At 47.5% G+C, this 21,455-nt stretch overlaps 1 protein-coding gene across 5 annotated transcripts in view; it reads right to left on the bottom strand.

The window, feature by feature from the left end:
* ORC3 (origin recognition complex subunit 3) overlaps window positions 1-21,455 on the bottom strand; it is an 876,882-nt gene that overhangs the window by 462,600 nt on the left and 392,827 nt on the right. For all 5 annotated transcript variants that reach the window (XM_069606386.1, XM_069606387.1, XM_069606390.1 and 2 more), the window contains one exon: window positions 666-729. In XM_069606386.1, coding sequence (XP_069462487.1) covers window positions 666-729 — 64 coding nt within the window. The remainder of the gene's footprint in view (window positions 1-665; window positions 730-21,455) is intronic.

Genomic DNA, 21,455 nt, shown 5'->3' with positions numbered 1-21,455 from the left:
CCATATCCAGTAGGAAATATTATCAGGGCTACATGCATTCTCTCCCTACTCTCCATAGGTTTCCCTGTATTTGTCGGACATATCCAGTCCTAAACTAGTGTGGCTCTCATCCCGATCATCTTTATTTAACATCAGCCTGTCTAACGACAAGGCTCTATGCTCGAGACTAAACAGGCTTCCTTCTTTGTCTCTCGATCGGGCAATTTTAGATCGATCGTCTTTTCCTTTATCTCCCGATTCACGTTTTGCCCTCATTCCCGTGGAGTCCTGTGAATTTCTGCATGGAATGTGTGAGGAAGATTTAATGTACACATCTTCCTGTCCCCAAAAAAGTAAAGTCAAAAAGCAAGTTGGAAAAATAGAACAAAACTTTATGGAATAACAAAATGGTTATGAATCATGAAACATACTTTCGGTTTCAGAGAGTATGGCTTTTGATCTGCTAAAGGCTGCTTTGTCAACAAGAAGAGCAATTTCTGTATGCATTGCAAACATGTAGAGGTTTTAGCATTCCACAAACCATGCTCTTCTAAAATTGCACATCAACTATCAATGCCCTGATATTAAACGAAAACAAATTTCCTGTATCACTTTTATAAACTTCACAGGAACACAATGCATTTTTCATTAACAATGCCATGGTGCGCAAAGGAAAATAAATATACCTTTACAGAGCTATTGTTGGTCAGAAGCTGGATCTGTTTTTCTGGCACTTGACTTTCCACATACCTGAAAAAGTAAAAACCAAGTCTGAAATATTAAACCACAACCAATAAAACACCACAAAAGCAGCTCCCCATCCAGGTTCTCTTAAATTTCTGCTGGATTAGGAGATCATTTTCCATTCATCAATTGCCACTAATGCCTGCATGAAGACACTAGCACACCATGGAACTTGAGGATATTTGCAAGTACCATGAAAGCCTTAGCATTGTTGTAGCATTTGGTGATAAAGTTGTGCAAATTTGATCTCCATGCCCCAGTGATTACCTCTTCACACCAATTCTGCATTTCACCATAAATGAGGTTTGGGGGGCTGATTATGGTGCATCAGGCATTCTATTGAACATGTACTTTGTTTCTGTTTCGTGGAGTTTCAAAATTATTCATAACACAGGATTTTAAGATCGTCCTCCCAAAGTACTTGTGTGATCTCGTAAGAAAATAAAAAGATATGTTAAAACAGGTTGAAATATACTACAAATAAAACTCAGATCAGAAACTCCCTTGATTAGCTTTCGGAAATCCTGAATGGACCTGGCTCCTTGACTTTACTACCATCTCTGTAATGCTGGTATGCTTTGCAATGAATCAGGCGGAAAAAAGTGCTCCTTGAGGTACAATATGATATAACCTAACAGCTCAGGCAAATCCTGAAAGATGTAAAAAAAAGAAAAGGGCGATCAATTAGCATTTTGACTAATGTAAACACATTCCATAGGCTATCCATAGTATTCCTGCATAGAGATTTCATACACACCACTTTACAATGGCTTTAAATGCTTCTACTGAGGTCCAAAGTCAGGGATTTCTAGGCAACCATGGAGCTGGAACGTCCGAGTTTTAGGGCATCAAGTTGCTGTTACCCATCCATGTAATTTGCACATGGTGTCTTAAAGCACATTGTCAATAATATTGGCAATCCACGTGCAAGGGAATCAAAAGGGCAACCCATAGAGATGGCGGGTCAAGGGGGATTCAAAAAGGATCCCTCCCGTTTTGCTAGCTCGCCTTCTTGACCACAGCCATCAATAGCAACCATGCAAAAGCAGAAGATGAAGGCTTAAAATATCGTTAGTGGAGGACTGGCCACCAGGGGGCGCACAGATGACTTACTTCCCCGTGTGAGTTCAGTTTGCATGGGTCCGTAATGTGAGCTGAGCCCCCACACCGTGACCCCCCCCCACAGGAGCAAAACGGAGAAACGAGCGTCGGAAGACCCCCCCCACCATTACAGGAAAAAACCTGACAAAAATCGGACTGTCGAAACCAGAGAAAACATTGATTGAAGTTTCCCGCGGGAGGGGAAACGAAAGAGAAAGTGGAAGGCAAGCAACTTAACATCGCAGACTCAAAGGCAGGCTCCCGGCCCGCATCGGAAGAGGTGCTTCGAGACCTGCCTCCTCCCCCGCACCCCCTCCCAAGGGCTTTGTGTCAAGGCGTGGGTGCCGCGGAACTGAAGAGCGTACAGCATCCGCCCGGCGGGCACCCCCCTCCTGTGTGCCTTTCGTCCAAAGACCTGTCGGACTGAACAGCGGACCCCACCGGTGACGGAGGTGAGTGGCGTCCTTACGGCCGCTCGACAAACACGCCACCAACTACAGCGGGGTCTGCGCTGTATAGAGGCCCTGGTCCCTGTGACATGCTGGGAAGAAGCTGCCCGTGCCTCCCGAGGCCGCGGCGCATGTGCTGAGGTGTCAGACACCCCCCCAGGCACACGCACTGCAGAGTAAACCTGAGACACGCACAGACCGTGTCTTTCCACATTCGTCATCCCCTGCCTGACGGAGAGACCAGGACAGCAGGGCACAGACCCTTCACACTGCCCACGGCCGGCCCAACCACCTGAGCGGAGGCCGTGTCAGCGGAACTCTTGGGCAGCAACACGACACGGAAAGGGAAGGGAAGGTGCCCACCTCTCTCTCCCTCCATGCCTACAAGACAGCACTCGGAGCGCGCATAAAACGCACTGCAGAACGGCCATCTGCGATTCACAAATATCGCGCATCTACACCCGAGAACCTCCCCCCTCCCCCATCTCCGGCCCTCCCCCACACAGTGTATTGACCGCGGAGTACACGCCGCTCCCCCCAGCACGGACATTGCTGCCCGAGAATACTTCACAAGGAAGTAGAAAGCCTCCCTCGGCACGCACGGGCTGACACCCCCCCCCGGAGGGCCCCCAAGATATCTATACGCCATAACAAGCCACTGGGCTCCTGGCTGAATGACAACATCAAGGGGAGGAGGGAGAAGAAGGGTGTACAAGCCCACCAAATAGGGCAGTGAGTGGAAAGAAGTGAACACCAGTGAGACCAGTGAAGACTGCATCCCTAGACCCGAGAGGCTCCACCGGACCAAAACCAGCAACATTCTCTGGAGCGTGGACTACCAGGTGAATCACCCAGGCACCTCCCCAGCCCCACCAAAGCTCCAAGGAGACCTGAATACTCGAGCCACCCTGTCCCCACGAATGTACAATGCCGCAAAGAGGGTAGGGCTCCCGAATCAGGGGCGTGTGCCTCCTCTAACTTGAGAACCATTCCATGCATGTACAAAACACGCTTGCCAAATACGCTTACGTCCCACCCCCCGTGGCCCCGGACCAGAAAGCAACAATGGCAACAGATGTTGCCGGAGCGGAGGATGCTGCCACCAAGGGGGACATTGCGGCATTATTATCTGAGATAAAGACCCAGGGAGCCAACTTGGGCAGTAAGATTGATAGGATCACCCAGAGAATGGACAACTTTGAGGAGAGATTGGAAGGTGTCGAGAACAATGAGGCGTCCATCGACACCCTTGAAGCCCAAATGGACACGAGGTTACGTAACATTGAAAAGAAGGAGGAGGAAACACGACTGAAAATTGATGATTTGGAAAACAGGGAAAGAAGGAATAACCTCTGATTTTTTGGTATCCCGGAATCCGAGGGAGAAACTGAAGACTCACTCAAGGCCACGATACATATCATAAAAATTTTAATGGCAGATGAAGAGATAGACGAGCCTAAAACTGAACGGATCCATAGGGCTGGCGGACCCCCGGTGGTCTGCGTTCTGTGCTCGTAAAATTCCACTGATATCAAGACAGAAATAGGATCTGATGAAGGCCAGGTCCGGAGACTCACTCACATTGGGCGGCGCCTGCATCACCATCTTCCAGGATCTATCATCGCTCACGTTGGCGTTAAGGCACCTCTGCAGCCCCTTGACCTAGTGGCTCAAAGAGAGGGGCATGAGATACCGGTGGGGATACCCCTTCTCTCTCACATTTGAGCACGACAGCACGAAAATTGTCCTACGGTCCGAAGATGAGATAAAGGATTGCATTGCGGACCTTCTCGAGACGGCCCCTAGCGGGGGCGAAAGATGTGAGACCGATCAAACCGGAACACAATGGGAACTCCAGGGCCCTAGAAGAAAGAGTAAAAGGACCAGGAAAATACAGACACCCGAATAACGCGCCCGAAAACGCGAAATGAGGATTGATCTTTTGAACTCGGCGAACTAATGCACTGAATTTCATCAATGCACCGTTCGGAGCCAAGCACTTAGTGGCACGGACCGGCGCGATCACTGTAAAGACGGCAGCGACAACCCCCCCTGAAGTAAGGGGGGAAACGAACACCCAAAGGAAAGGCCGGATGACGCACTTATCGTTATATCCTTGTTTCCTTTTTGTTTTGATGTTATTGTTGAGATAAATAGAGTTGGGAGGTAATGGGGGGGACGGGTGAAGGGGGCTCAACGATATGTTATGACAATATACTTGAATGGGACCGAGAGGCAACGGTCCCCACTGGTGGCCTGATATTGGACTGAACTATTCCATCATGTCCGAGTCGGACGCCATCAAAGTGCTGGAGATAGCACATCTCCAGCTCCTGGGTTCAGATGAATGCCAGGGACTCAAGGAAGGGGGGAATAGGTGGGGAGGGGTGAAGAGAAATTCGGGAACAGTAATAGCACCATCTGACCCAATCTGCAATAACAATGTTAATGTGGGACTGAGAGATCGAACAACTGTCTGGTCGCCGGTGATGAGCGACATCCCAAAGAAACCCAACAATGGCATCACCTGATGAACTCAAAGTGAGAGTCTCGCTCAGAGTTGCGTCCATCAATGTGAAGGGCCTGAACTCCCCGACCAAAAGGTCTTTAGTGCTCAGGGAATTTCGCAGATCCAACATTGACATACTACTTCTGCAGGAGACCAAGTTTTCCAAGGGGGAAGAACGGAGCATCCTGGGGAAGCGGGGAGCACTGGAGTTCTGGGGCTCGGGTTCACTGAGGAATGGGGGAGTCTGCATTCTACTCAAAAAGGGAATCCAATTTGAGGTGGAGAAGATATGGTCCGACGTGGCGGGCCGCACTCTCCTGATAACGGGGAAAATAGCAAGAGTGAAAGTGACCAATGCCACTGTATATGCACCAAACACAGGACAGACTGCATTCCTTCAGAAAACGATTCCTAAAATAATGTTAGAGGCCATAGGGCATGTCATTCCGGGGGGAGACTTCAACCAATGGGCTGACCCAGATATGGACTGGAAACCAGGTAACCCAGAAACCAGAAACCAACATAAAGGGGGGCGAACCAAACTGGCCGAGATAATGGACCTGTACGACATGAAGGACGTCTGGAGACTTATGCACCCTAGTGCAACTGGATACACCTTCTATTCTGACCCCCACCACACATTTACGCGCATTGATTACATATATCTCACAAGCAACCTTACAACCACTGCACAACACTGAATCATCCCGATAACCTGGTTGGACCACGACATGGTTCTAGTAGATATCTCCTGGGCCGATCTACCCGTCAGGGGAGGGAAATGGCGGTGCAACGAGACTCTCTGGAAAGACCTGGTCTTCAAAATGAGCATGGAGACCGAAATTGAGGAGTATTTTAAAACAAATAATGATGGGGAGGTCTCCAAACAAATGGTCTGGGAAGCGGGGAAGGCCACATGGCAAGGTGTCTTAATACGAGAAGGGTCCTCCAAGAAGAGGGAGCGGAAGATTATAGAGCAAAGGTTACGGGCGGAAATAGGTCAATTAGAAGGGGAGATGAGGAAACACCCTAAGGTGGACCCTGGGAAAATGAAAACAGCCCAACTAAAAAGGGAAGAATTACGACTCCTAGAACATGATCAAGTGGTCCGCAAATTGCAGTTCCTAAAACAAACATTCTACGAGAAAGGAGATAAAGCTGATGCTTTATTAGCCGCCAGACTAAGGGAACAAAGAGCAGAACGCAGGGTGAATGAAATAATTGAGGATTTCACCCCCCTCACCCCTTATCCCCTCCACCATCCCAGAATCCTTCGCTAATTTCTATGAGAAGTTTTATACCTCTGAAATAACCCCGGGCCAACTGGACATAACTGCTTACCTATCATCAATTACTATGCCCACAATAACGAATGCAGAAACTGAGCTCCTCAACTCCCGAATTACTGAACAGGAGATCCAGGATGCAATTAAAAGGCTAACTCTAGGCATATCCCCGGGAGAGTACGGCTACAAAGCCGGTTTCTATAAAACATTTACTAAACAACTAACCCCTTTCCTATTGGAGTTATTCAACGAAATATTAGAAACAGGTCTGGCCCCAGACTCCTTTAAGAAAGCATTGATAACAGTGATTCCTAAAGAGGGAAGGGACCCTAAAAATTGCAGGTCATACCGTCCGATTTCCCTTCTTAACATAGACGCCAAAATGTATGCCAGGGTACTAGCAGCGAGACTGGAAACGCTAATGCCCCACCTGGTCCACCCAGATCAGGTCGGGTTTATACTCGGGAGACAGGGAGCTGACTCCAGTTTATACTCGGGAGACAGGGAGCTGACTCCATGAGCAAAACACTACACCTTATCCACGTGTCCCATGATCTACCCGATGACCCTGTCCTGTTGTCAATTGATACCGAAAAGGCCTTTGATAGAGTGGAGTGGGAATTTCTGGGAGCAGTCTTACAGAAGGTTTGAATAGGCCCCAAAGCTAGGAGGGGAATACAGGCGATATACACATCCCCCACGGCATCGATATCCGTAAATGGGGAATACTCCCGATGGTTCGATTTGAAACGAGGGACCAGACGGGGATGTCCCCTTTCTGCCATCTTATTTTCACTTTCATTAGAACCCCTGTCACAAAAGATGAAAGCTGACCCAATGATAGAAGGGATCCGGCTAGGTCCGACAGAATACAAAATACCGCTCTATGCGGACGACATTCTCCTCCACATAACCAACCCCTCGGAGTCCATCCCTCACGCCCTTAGACTAATGGATGAGTACGGCCAATTTTCGGGCTTCAAAGTGAATAAGACAAAATCCATTCTGTTCCCCCTTCAAGGAACCACAGAAGAAAATGACGTCAAGTTTCTCCCATTATGCCTAAAGCTGGAACACCTCACACTACAGTTTGTGGCCATACAGATTACCAGAACCCTGAAAGACCTATTCAAAGCCAATTTTCCTCCACTTCTTCAGCGATTCGCAGCGGACCTTAAGAAATGGAGTAAACTCACAATCTCCTGGCTTGGCCAAATTAATACGGTCAAGATGGTGTGCCTTCCCCGCTTCCTGTACCCTTTCCAAATGCTGCTAGTTGAGATACCAAAAGGGTTCTTTTATTGAGGTCAAAAAAATCATGATGAGATTCATATGGCAGGGAAAGAAACCAAGAATCCCATATACCACATTGAAGCTCCCCAAGGACAAGGGTGGGGTCGGGCTCCCCGACCTGAGATTCTATTACAAAGCTGCCCAGTTGCGAGTCTTAATCCCACACCTCAGAGATCACCACAACCTCCAATGGGTCCAGATGGATAACCACTATCTGTCCCCGGCCACAGTGTCAGAATGGCTACGGACCCCGCACAAAAGGGTACTACGGAAAATCAAACGCCATCCCATATTGAGCACCATATGGGCTATTTGGTGCCCAGGCAAAGAAATGTGCAGAATAACTATCTGGCCGTCCCCGCAAAGTCACTTATGGTCCCCTGGCATAAACAATCATATACCTGGAGTTGGTAGATACCAATCATGGTACGAGGCGGGTTTGGAGAGAGTGGGACAGCTGCTGACGAAAGACTCATACATCACTACCAGAATTGACTGAAGCATTGGGTATAGGCACCCTCTCCACATTCTAGTACATCCAACTGAAAGGGGTCCTAACGAAGGCAGAATGGAAAGACAAACTGAACAGACACTTGACCCCATTCGAGAAACTCCTACACTCTAAAGCAGAGCTGAAAGGTCATCTCAGTAATGTACCAGGAACTGATAGCAGCAGGAGACGGATCCACGGAACCCCTGAGGTCGAGATAGGAAAAAGACTTTGGGGAAGACATACACCCCGATCAATGGGATACAATGTGTAGAGCTGCCGCCAAAACATCAATATCCTGTCAATATAAACTTCATGCCATCAAACTCCTGCATAGGTGGCAATACGATCCCCTCAGGCTATCCAAAATGTCCCAAACAATGAACCCAACATGCTGGAGGAAATGCGGTCAGATAGCCAGTTACTGGCACATGTGGTGGGGCTGTCCGCGCATCAAAGTGTTCTGGAGCGAAGTCCTGGGGTGGATCACGGAAATAGAAGGTATCCAAAGGGAAGCTGATCCCACCTAGTACTTTTTGGCTTAGAAAGGGATGAGGATGAGTGGACCAGAGCGAAGGGCTTGACCCCCCCACCTACTACTTGCCACCAGGGCACTACTGGTGATCAAATGGAAATCTGCAACGGTGCCTGGAAAGAATGAATGGATCGCCCTAGCCACAAATATCTACTTAATGGAAACCATAACCGCCGCCCTACATGGCAAGGCTGCCCAATGTGAGACCCTATGGATGGACTTTAAATGTAAACACTTAACATTGGATCACGAATCCCAATCGGGAGGTCCTGAAGGAAATGCAAAATCCAATCAGTAGCAATGGAAGAATTCTCAGAATGAATGATCACTAGGCGACCGGACAACGGAGATACGATTACTGTTCTCTCGACCTTCCCACATCTCAATAACGAACAATGGATAGGTGCTAGAACAAGGAAGGGAGGGAGGAGGGGGGGAGGGTGAAGTTCTTTAGTTAAGGCAAATGTACCTCAAAATGAGTACTGAGACAAATGTTCCACGCCTCGTGATGACATAATGTGCTCTATCATTGTTATACACCCGAATGTTACAAATGATGTACCATGTGATCTGTACTTTGCCTTTCTGTTTTTTCTTTTTGTTCTCTTATTCGTTTGTGTTAAAACCAATAAAACCAAATAAAACAAATATATATATATATATATATATCGTTAGTGGTCCCAATCCATCAGGTGTAATTGCATAGGGTCCCTATACTCGCAGATTATTTCAAAAAAGACAAGTGTCTATTTTCATCTCTGGGGCATCGGAAACTTGGCAGGCCGATAAAGTGGTTTATTCAGGGGTTGAAAGATAAAACTAAGCTAGCAAAGCAGAATAACAGTTGCCCCAACTAGAGTGCCTCATGGCCTCTCACTCCTGCTGCAGAAACTAGAGTGCCCTAAACGTAGATAATACCAGTGGGCATGGTACACATGATTTCCAGCAAGCTCTCCAGAGGGCCCCAATTACTTATGCTTGCACTGTGGCTTGAGGCACTGGATTAGGGTATGTTGCGATCAGAAAGAATACCAAAGCTGGAGGGCTATTAAAATATAGAAGAATGGGTAGAAGCATACAAGTGCTATCACAATGCTGTCTGCTAGCACAGGTCAAATGGTGCACCTTGGCTTGGCTGGGATAACTTAATGCGGGATTCAGAGGATGGACCATCAAGCTCTGGGAACCTAATAGTGCCAGACTACAATTCACAATGATAACATTAAAAAGTGAATTGTGACGATACATGTTGCCACTTCTCCCCGAGGGGGAGGCCTTTCCCATGAGACCCTGGGGGTGGTATAATGAGGGAGGATCTAATGGGGAGGGACCACTTCCTCCATGGAAAATCCCTCTTAGGAATAGGGAAAGATAGGTTTTCTCCTGCTTTACTGCCTAATACAAGTCTTTAGCCCTGCGGTGGCATGGGCAATGGCGCCCGACAGGGATGCCTAATATATGGTCCCTCCACTCACCTCCGGGAGATTAGGCAGAGGGAGGTGGGGAGATTAGGCGTAGAGGCGGCAGTCCCAGCACACTGGCTGCACAAGAGGAGGAACCGTGCGAGTTGATGTGAAGGGGCACCGGTAGCACCAGTTTCGCTCGTCGGGAGCAAAGACTTTGAGAGATACAACACGTGCCTCCTGAACCGCATGGTGCAGTCTGCATGAGCTGCAGGCATGAGCCGAGGTCTGCTGGAGGCGCCACACGGCCTTGGCACCGTGAACTCGTCAGAGGGCGCAGCGAGTAGGCACTCCATGCAGCATAGAAGACACAGCGGATCCGGGCACGTTGAGATATGAGACTCAGCAGCTCGGTAGCATGTGCTCGAAGGAATGGCCGGGTTGTGCGCACCTGACCCAGCATTGGCAGCACTGCACCTGGGGGACGCACAGAGCGCAGCGTGGAAGATGCTAGGATGGAGACTGCTGGCCAGTGGAAACAGGTGAGGAAACAAGATATAGCTTCCCAACCAAGGTGAGCCCTCTTGAACCTCCCGGAAGAGCAGACCTGGCAGGGTGATTAAAGGAATAATAATCTGCCCAAAGGGAAGGCAGAGTGCACACCCTGGAGGTAACTGGCACGGCACGGGGAGCCCAGGCGCAGGAGGGGACCGCTCAGAGCTCTCAGTTACTGCAGGCTGTGTGAGAGACACCAGAAAGGAGTGCGGCAAGACCAGCAGAGGCGGACTGGTGGATTGACACCCGCAGGAGAATTGACCAGGCATGAAGTGTGCTTGCACTGTGCAGTGCAGGACTGACCTGGACTGACCTGGAATGCTGGCGAGGCAGCAGCACAGAATAAATGCATCACTGCGCAGAGGAGCTGCTTGACTAGGAGGACAGAATGGTGGCGAGGCTGGCAGATGGTGGGTGCAGCCCAAGAGGGGAGACGCATTTCGAGGCTGAAGGGAGGAGGATGTTGCACCGCAGATCGGCGTGCTGAGGTCGGACTTCAAACACCTACCGGCAACTGACCCAACAGCAAGCGAGGGTGACAAAGTAATTGTTTACAAGCAAAGATCCCGCAGAGCAAATGGGGGCCATGGAGACAGTAACACATGGAGAGGCACAGGAGCTCTCAAAATCGGACTTGGTAGACTGTCTACAGACCCTGAAGGAGGAATTGAAGAACGAGCTGATGCAGTCAGTCTGCATGGAAATCAAACAGCGCTGAGGCGCTCAAGAAGCCGTTACGGATTTCGTCAAGGACACAAAAACGCTGAACGCAAGGGTCGAGGACACAGAAACAGCAGTACAGTCCCTTGAGGAAGATGTGCTCCACCTTTGGGGGAGCTAGCCAGTGCCAAGCAAGACAGGAACCTCCTGGTTTCCACCATAGAGTACCTGGAAAACAGGCATCGCAGAGAGAATCTCTACATACAAGGTACGGCAGAGTGTGGGGGGGTGGAAGGCATGAATCTGCACAGCTGGGTTCAGCAAGTCTTCAAGACAATGGCCCCAGAGGTAGAGAAAGATGGCATAGTATTGGATCGGTTTCACAGGGTGGGCCCTCTCAAAAGAACCCGGAGGGCCCAACCGAGAGACATTTTTATGAAGTTCCACTCAGATGGGACGAAAGAAGAGATACAAGCCGTAAGGAAGTTGGGAACAGCGGCTCCTGATTTTTCAAGACATTGCGATACTCACTCTACAAAAGAGGCAGGTGTTTAGACAGATCACTGAGTGATTGCAGAAGGATGGTGTGCACTACAGATTGACTTTTCCTTTCGGCCTAGTTTTTACATGGAACGGCCGAGAAACAAGATGCACTACCCCAAAGAAAGCAGCACAGATAATGGGTCTCCAGATCCAGAGCGAGCTAGGAGAGCAGAGCAGTAGAACCTGGTCAAGGGTTCCACTGCGCAGAAGGCCGCGTGGACCGGCAAGCACCAAGACAAATCTGGATGGTGCACTGCAGGAGCCCAGTGGGGGACCTCCTTGACATAAGAAGTTGGTGCGAGCACAATTGCTGCCTGAGGTGAACGGGTGGAGGGCGTGACTCTCTGCTGATTATGGTGGGTGTGGTAGTGGTGTGGAGTGGGGAACACCGCAGGGTCTCGCCTCAGTTCCAGAGGAGGGTGGGAAGGGGAGGAAATTAGGGTTATCAGGGGAAAAGGGTAGGGTTCACATTCACAGCGCTCACCCTTGAATGGGAAGGGAGGGACGGGTCGATACAGGCAAGAGTGCTTCAGCAAGCCATGCGACTCATTGTGCAATCACGTTCAGGACCCTGACATATAATGTAAGGGGTCTCAATACCCCGCGAAAGAGAGGGAAACTGCTAAGTGAACTTAAGCAGATGCAGGTGGATGTGGCATGTCACCAAGAGACGCATCTTATTAGGAATGTGTGAGAGAAACCCAAGGGTATTCCCACTCCTACTCCCCTGGATCCTCTTCTCAGGTGGCCAGGGAAGGCCATCACTTTTGTATCCTCACGCTGGGGGTGGAGAAATGAGGGAGGATCACCTGGGTGGAGGGTATTTGGGGATTGGGAAGAGGGTACCCACAGGCGAGACATGGTATCCCCTTTTCCCTTTGGGAAAACCAACCTAACCCTCCCCTGGCCTTTATGAGCTACTGTAAAACATCTTCCCTCATTTTCCCACATTCAACCTATGAAAGTACTGGGACAATGAATAGGCCACTAGGAGTAGTAAACACTAGTAACTCATTTCACCACTCTAGTACTGGGACGAGGAATACGCCTGCAGAGTACTGTGAAGGTCAGGCATGTCCCTCTAATTACAGTCAGGCAAGTCCAATTGGGAACTCACACCTGCAACCTGTCAAGTGGTTGCAGGTGTATAGGAAGAGAGGAAAAGAGCAGCAGAGGGACCAACAGGACAGTCTGTGTGGGAGAGACCAGCAAGGGACCCTGTTCAAGAGGAGGCAGCTGGGGTGGGTCCTGTAGGGGAGCCAGGACGCCAGCAGACGATCCCAAAGACCTGTAGAGCCTAGGGCAAGTTGGAATGTTTGAATTCCACTGCTGGAGCTGTAGGGGAAGGAAAAGAAACAAAGTTGCCACCAGCGTCCGCAGAAGGAAAGTGGTGCTGCCGGCGAGTGCTGAGAAGCCTCTGAAGGGGTGAGCAGTGCTTACGGTTACAAGCAAGCCAGCAGGCGGAGCAGAAGTGGAGTACACAAATGCAGCTGCCCGAAAGGAACACTGAGGACAGGTGAGTGAAGGGGTAAGTTACTCGAAGCCAGGGCGCTCACAGGGGCTGCATGGAGGGGAGGTGAATGCTGAATGAAGGAAAGGAAATGTATACATTGAAACAAACCCAAATTTTGAATGAAAAGTAAGCCGCAAAGTAAAAATACTTTACCAAACTGAATTAAAACTTTATGAGCAAAGCTACGCTCTAATGAAAGATAAATGTGAAAGTGCCCATTTGAAAGAAACAACACGAAATGAGAGAGCAATTGTGGACGGTTGCGAAAGAGCAGGACAGAAAGGTGGGGAAGAAATAAAACCACCACAAAGTGAACTTTATGCACAAATACAGTATGCAAGGCCAAAAACTGGCAAAGGATATGTGACACATTGTGGCAAAGCCAAGAGGCTGACCAGGGGAAACCAAGAGTGTGAACCTTCACATAAAACCAGGAGGCTGACAAGGATATGATTTGTCATTTGTAAACCGCCTGTAGACAAGTGCTGCGAGGTGCGACAAGACAACGAAGGGAGGGAGGGAAGACAATCTTACTAGGCCTTGTGTCATTCAGATTGTGCAAGTGCTAAGCACAAATGAGAAGCTAAATGAGTGTACATTTATACACTTGGGGAAATACAGAAGAACCCGAGTGGGTTTAAGAGCCTAGGGTTCCCGGTTGCGCGTTCAGTGATGGGTGGACCGTGTGGGTGGTCTGATAACTGCACCTAGACCAGGGGACCCTCAATTGTGAAAACCAAAGACATTAAGCTCTCCACCTGTGTATAAGCGCTATATAAATAAACAATTACAATTGTTGAAATAAACCAATAAGGAGTAATTTAAGTGAACAGTTAATGCAAATTGAAAGGAGTGTCAAGTTGATTTCGAGTTGTGTTGAACATTGAATGACTGAGTATAAGTTGGCAATTTGAAGTTTTGGGGAAGGGAACCCTGAAACTTGATGAACTGCAATGCTGTCTTGAGGACGAAAGCCTCAAGACCCCTTTCTTTGGAACTCTTATGCCCTGAACTTGGGGAAGGGATCCCGAAGGATGTGTGGATGTGTGGAACTGTGGTGTCTTCAACTTGGGGAAGGGAGCCCCAAGGATCTGTGGAACCGTTTGGAACTTGAGAAAGGTAATCTTGAGACTTTTGTGGAACTGTCTTGAACTTGGCAAAGGGGAGCTGAAAAGGAAGCTAGGAGCAGAAAAAGAAGCTCATAACGGTTTGTTGATCACCATTTCTTTTATTGTTTAAATCCCTACACATTGTTTAGCTTTAGTTGTGAGGGTAAGGATAGGTTTTGGACACAGACATTTAAGTTGAACTTTCTGACTCAAACTTTCCTTAGTTCCATTCAGGTAGGAAAATCCCACCTTAGCATAGGGCAAGTTAGGCCCTCAACCATCCTGACATTTGAGTTAATAAATCATTTTATTTTGAACTTTTAATCAGTTGTCTGGTTCTTGCTTCATGATGCCTTCACAAAGGACAACTGCAGGTTGCAGTCCAAGCAATAACCACATCAATGTTTCTCGACAGCAAAGACCACGGGCAAGGGAGTGGGTATTCTGGTGAGCAGGAATGTCCAATTTACTTTAGTGAAGACTAAGACAGATAAAGAAGGTAGGTACCTAAAATGAATTCTGCCACATTGTCCTGCAGGAGTTTGTAGAATTTTCTAGTGGGGATATGATCCAACATGGCGTTTGATCCAAACTGGGATGTGTCCAGGGGGACTAACATGGGCACGACACAGCCATCTAAACATCTCTTGAAGTGCTTTGGGGAGGCAGGACTAGTTGAATCATGGCTGCATGCCAACCCGGGGGCGAGAGATTTCTCATTGTACTCCAACGTGCACAAATAAATGTCCAGACAAGATTATGTCCTGGTAGGTAGTGGAATACTGCCGAGGCTTGAGACTGCTACGGTAGGCACAATCACTCTTTCTGACCATGCCCCTGTACATTTTACATGGGACTTGCGTCCCAGGGAACATTATCACGTTCTAGCACCTGCTTGGGAAGCGCTATCAAAGGCGACAGAGACCGAAAGACAGAATAGAACTACAGAAGAAATCTTGAAAGTCATTGCGTCCCTAAAGATGAATAAAGTCCAGGGTTTGGATGGGTTCTCCCCAGAATTCTGCGGAACAGAACTACAAGATGCTGGCGAGATGGTATGTATCCCCAAACAGGGAGGTTTACATGGGGTAGGGCACCACTGGGCTTTGTTGGAGAGGCTGTGGAGCAGCCGGCGTTTACTTGCATATCTGGTTGAACTGCCCTAAGCTGCAACCTTACTGGGAGGAGTTAGTCCTCACCCTAAGGCAGATAACTGGCTTGATGGGAGCATGTACTCTTGAGTCCCATCTGTCCGGACTGTGGGCATCACATAAAGAGCAAAGGGGAGGTAGCTTGATGCTGTTGACAAGGTTCTTGAGACTGATGTTAATAGTGGCCAGGAATTACATTGCCTCGGCCTGGAAGTCAACTCTGCTTCCATCCATTGACGACTGGTTAGGTGGAATGTGGAGGCTTCTCATTTGTGAGAAAGTGTCATATGCCCTACTCCTCAAGCTAACCAGTTTTGTTAGAAAGTGGGAAGGATTCCTGCCTGCAGTTCATTAAGTCAAAGAATAAGAACTGCACCTGTTCCACAAGACTCCGAGCACTGGGGCACTCAATCTGGCATATTGTGCATACTTTGTAAAGAAAACAGAATGTTATGGGGACGGTTGAAGCGGTAGAGAGTAATGGATTGTGGATGTGGGGGAGGGAGGGAAGGGGTAGGGGTGCTGAAGGGCAATGGGGGAGGGGACATTCGGATATAGCTTGGGGGGCAATGACAGTTTTTGAAGTTACGATGGTGCGATGCATGCGTTGTTTATAACATCCTCGTAGAGCACATTTTTAACTCGCGATATGGCGTATTAGGTTTGTTATAACACCAATAAAAAAAGATTTGAACACAAAAATTATTTAACCCCAAACATGCCACCTTCTTGCTAGAGTCCTTCTCCTGCACCTTTACAGAAGTGTACGATCAGTCCTCACACTGCCCAGCCTCGTTCCTGTTGGCATGCAAAGGACATATTTTTTCTCCAATATGTAGCAGAAGAATTTGGTGAGTTATGGGATTTGGTGATGGAGACAATTAAACAGAGATAAAGGGCTTTGGACCTGGGGAAACAAAAGGTGAGAACAAAAAAGCACATTGTGGATATTTTGACCCCATAACTGGCATGAGCATTTAGTATTAATATGTAAGGACAGATGGAGACGATTTTGGATGGTGGTATTAAGAGTTCTTCAAACAGTGCAGTCTCATTTATGCAAAAAAACATGAGTTGTGAGGTCAGCACATATTGAACATGTACTCTTAACGATCAATGAGACAGTGCTAACAACCTGCTGCTGTTTGGAGGAAGAATGGGAGATTTAAGGATGCTTGTACCTCAAACAGGCCCAAGAGAAGAGAACCTGCACCTTCACAAGGAATTTAAATCAGTGAAGCACTGTTTCAACCTGATCCAGCAAGGTTTGGCCCAGAGGCAAGTTTGTACAACACAGGCAGGATCTGCACAGTCCTTTGTTTAAAGCTGGTCCACCAAAATTGGAACATGGGTACTTCCAGACAACTCGGGGAAGAGTGGGCCGTGATTACAGTCAGCTCATAAAGGGGCTGGTTACTAAATGCAAACATTATAAGGGGTGATGGTTTACAGAGGTACACAGAGGTAGAGGTACACGTACACACACACACACACGTACACACACACACACACACACACACACACACCACCACCCCCCCCCCCCATAGCTACCACAGTGACCTCGGCTATTTCCAAGGATTGAAGTGTTAACATGTGATGGGGTTATTGGCAGCATCAAGGGGGCACTGGAGGAATGCACTCCTTTGCCCCAATGTTTTTTAAGAAGTTATTTTTGTCACAAAAGGATGTACATGTGAACATTGGCAGATGGAGTGGGAATAGGAATTATTGGGCCGGAAATACGTAAATTAATTTCAGATTAAAATCATTCAGACAACCTTTGTCCAAGTACAGTTTCTTTTTTTAAGGAATTTAGGAACGCAGACAAGTAGCATGACGAGGGGCATGAGGTAGATGTGCAAGGGATGGGGCCCTATTAATCCTGTTTTAGGTATGGGCTGTCACTGCCTGTCGTGGAATATAACCGGAATAGCAAAGAATCTCAAGGACATATGCTGGACTGACTTTTTTTTCCCCGGGTGTTCCAGGTGATTCTTTTACAAGGAACCCGGGCCACAGATAGGGTAGCTATGACGGGATATCAAGTGTTTCATGTTCCTGCTAGAAAAAGCTCCAAGGGCAGACAAAGCAGGGGGCTCTTTGTTTGGTTGGAAACCACATTAAATAAGGAAGTGACGGTCCAAATGACAAGGTATGGGGGAGCTCCAGCATTTGGTTATTTGCCCTGGCGATGACAACTGGATCCTTTTATTCAATGTTTACAATAGATCATCTGAAGCCAGTGTGTTGGTGGTGGTAGAAAAGAACCAAAAATGGATTAATACATGGGTGAGGGAGGGGAGGGGTTCGAATCATTTGCATAATTGTGGCAGGCAATCTTAACATGCATTTAGAACCCATAAATTGCCTGGGAACATCCCCACACTGGTAGTAGGTCACCCAAAGCAGGTACATCAACTTGGAATGGATACAGCCCGTGCCTTCTATGGAACTTGGAGCCTGTATTGGCCGGTTCCTAGAAGACCAGCCTGTAAAACCAACCTTTTTTGGACACAATCGATTATATCGGCAAAGGACTGGGCAAGGGTTAGCAACTTTAGAATCCATTAAAGGATTGAAAGTGATCATAAACCCCCCCCCCCCCCCCCCCCGCCAAGTGCCTTAATCCATTGCAGTAAGACTATTGACTCATTACGATATGACCAAGGCATGGTTGAAGCCATAGATCTCACTAACCTTGCCCGGAAGTCGGTCAAATGGTTTAGAGTGATTGAGCAAGACTCAAAGTCTGCTATATACAATTACATTTTGGAAAACCTTGCAGTTATCTGCATAGACAGCATACCTTGGAGTTGCTGACTAAGTTTGATGAAATTGTAGAGAACTTGGATCCTCTTAACTTGTGCCACCCCCAGATTAAAAAAAAACTCAGAATAACCAAACCAGGTTGGTATGATAAAGCAAGATAGTGGAATGTCCAAATGCTGGCGGGGCTGTGGAGAAGTCACAAATCTGACTGTACAGAACCGATTACAAATCCATATTAGCAAGAGAAAAAGAAAGGTTTTGTCACCCAAAGATGGGAGGCAGTGTTACCGGCATGTGAAGAGGGGGATTAGATCTATTGGAAACTGATTGTGGGTAGAGAGGTGAACGGGGACTTAAGTCTTCAATGTGGTATCCCGGCAGGAGTCTGGTGGCAGCATATTGCAAACTAATATGGTAAACTAGGCGCGGCCCAAAATCAGAATGTGATCTTGGACCCTACTGTGAATCTCAACTCTAGGGGGGAGACTCATTTGAAATCGGAGGAGGCCTGAATGGCAATCGAATGCAAAAAAAAAGTGGAAAAGCGTCTGGCCCAAACAGGATACCCCTAGACCTCTATAAAGATGAGCTAAAGGTTTGGGGTCCAATAATGTATAAAATCTTTAATGCAATAATTAGACTAGCTATAGTGCCGTCCTCTTAGCGAATGCCGTAGTTGTACCGATTTATAAAAAAAGGTGGGAGGGATTGACCAGCCAACTACCAACCTATTTCCCTTTTAGATAGTGTGGGGAAAATATATGCTAAGGCTATCCTGTTTCACCTTCAGTCTTGCGCCGAAGAATATGGTATTATTAATAACTTCAAAATCAAAGATAATGGTATTTAAACCACAGCTCTAAAAGCTTAACAAATTGGACATCTATGTGAGAGAATGTAAATTAGAATAGACAATTTTCTACGATTACTTAGGAATCAGATTCCATGATAACTGGAACTTGCAAAAGACCATTCTAACTTGGGAAAGTACATTGGGGATACCAACTAATTTTCCTTAAAACATGGGAGAGGGTCAATCTGGCCTGCTCTGGAACTATACAGAAAGCAGGCAATACCATTTTCTTTGGCATAGGAATTTGGGGGTATGGCACCACTTCGCTAGCCCTTGAGATAATTGAAGGTTTTAAAAAAAATTAACTGTTATTGTCAGAGAGCTCCCCGTCAGCATTTTTACACTTGGAGTTAGATGTTAGCCCGATAGGAGATTGTGAGAAACCTGAGGACATCCTCACAGTCTCTTCCCTTGGACCCTCGGCTCAGGTGTCAAGGGCACGCCATCGCCTTTGGATCCAGACCCTGGGGGTGGACAAGTGCGGAATGTTCCTCCGAGTAGGGGATCCTTGGGGAGTGAAAAGGGGATGCCCAAGGGTGAGACGTGGTATTCTCCTCTTTTGCAGATATCCATCACCCTGCTCTCCCTCCGTATTTGAACAACACCATCATTCCTGTACCATTTCCCCACCCCCAATTCCAACAGGGAAACAACATATCTATACCTCTTTTCCTGACATTAATTTTTCAGATTTACCTATACTCTCTATAGAACATTACCATTCCCACAATCCCCATTTTCTAGTTGCTGAGACGAGGGAGAAACAACATAGAGGAGGAAAGATTACCCATAGAAACAACACTGGGAAGATGCAAGGAAAGACTGCCTACTCTTCATGGCCATGTCCCGTTAACGAGGACAGGCAAGATCAGGCAGACCCAACCCTGACCAGACACCTGCAGACAATTAACCTCCGAGAGGTGTATATAAAGAGACTGCAGACAGAAATCAGTTGCTCTTGGGAAGCCAGGAAGGAGGCTGCAAGACTGAGGTCGGCAGAGGATCCCTACCTAAGACCCAAGCTCTCAGTGAGCAAGGCAGAACACAAGTACAGCTACAAACCAAGTGGAAGCGAACGGCAAGCCTAGGGGCTGACTCAGGGAGGGACAAGACCGTGAACATCCGAGAGAGGAATCGTGGTTTCCAGAGAAACTTTGAGTGTGCCAGGAGAGCCCCTGAACGGAACAGAGAAATCGTGCTGTGGACTTCAAAGACCACAACCACCCTCCCAGGTGAACGACAGAGTTAGGGAGGCAAAGCAGCATCTGTGGCCATAACCTTGACTCTATGAACAAAAGCAGCAAAGCAAATGATATCAACGCAGCCCTTGAGTAGATGAAAGCTCTGAGAGACCGGTCTGGGTTGAGAAAGAATCGTAGCAGCAACTGTGTGTCCAGCGAGTGTAGAATAGCAGGCGTCGAAGAGGCATGAAAGAAAGCCTGCATTGTTAAAGTGAGACGCATGAGATACAGAGTAGCGGAGTGGTCCGGCATAGAAAGACTGCGCAGTCGTAGGTCCCTGCTAAGTGTCTTGATCTCATAGATGCAGCAAAGTGAGTGAAAGAAACGTGAAAAGATATGTGAAATGAACTTTGTGACGCTAAATAGTGGAAGTGATCCAGACGGCGGGAAACCAAAAGAATACAAGATTGATTGCAACGTTTATGCACAAAACTACAGGTACCAAGAGGCATTGGCAGAGGAGCTAAAAGTAATAAGGGAACGAAAGTGGTCCTGCAGTGGTATTTGACAAACTTGCACATTTGAAAGTCTTTGACAGGAAAAGTGTAAAGGTACTTTTGTTGATGATAAAAGCTTGGGGAAGGGAACCCCTAAGCAGTGTGGTTTAAAGTCCGAGCCGGACGCAGGGAGACCTACCAAAAATTGTAAAGTGAACCTTAATATTGGGAACTTTGTTGAACTGTGAAACCAGAAGAAACCGAGTCGTGTTTGAATTGTAGAACAAGGAAACATTAATTTGGAAGGCGAAGTAAGCCTTGGTCCACGTTGAGAACTAAATCCCTGCAACCAGAGCCAAAGTGCGTCACCCAACTAGAGTGTGCCACCTTACCCGGTGCCATACAAAGTTTGGGAGGGGAAGTTGCTCAACTATTTTTTTTTAACACTATTTTTCCTTTTTACATGCATATCCCTTTTCACAGTTACTCTATAAGTGTAAGGGCAGGCATTCGTTTTTTTTTTTAGTATAGGCCATCTTTATTTCACCTACCAGACTGCCTAGAACTGCATTTTCCTTATTTTGATGAGAGACTACTCCCATTTTAGTGTTCGGGCAAGTAAGGAGTTTTCCGCACAAATATTAAATAAAGATTTTGAATATGTATTTCTTTTGTGTCAGTCTCTGGGTGTGATATCATGCCTCCCCTACAAGACCTACTTTTTTCTAAAACCTGTCTATTAGTGGCTTAGATTGTGGAGCTGAGGGTTTAGGAAAGTATTGAGATGCATTAAAACATCTTCTGAGCCTGGAGGCGGGGAAATGTATCGCATGGG

Source organism: Ambystoma mexicanum, chromosome 4p (assembly GCF_040938575.1).
Source record: "Ambystoma mexicanum isolate Mex_15411 chromosome 4p, UKY_AmexF1_1, whole genome shotgun sequence".
NCBI lineage: Eukaryota > Metazoa > Chordata > Amphibia > Caudata > Ambystomatidae > Ambystoma > Ambystoma mexicanum.
This window is presented reverse-complemented; position numbering and strand designations above follow the sequence as displayed.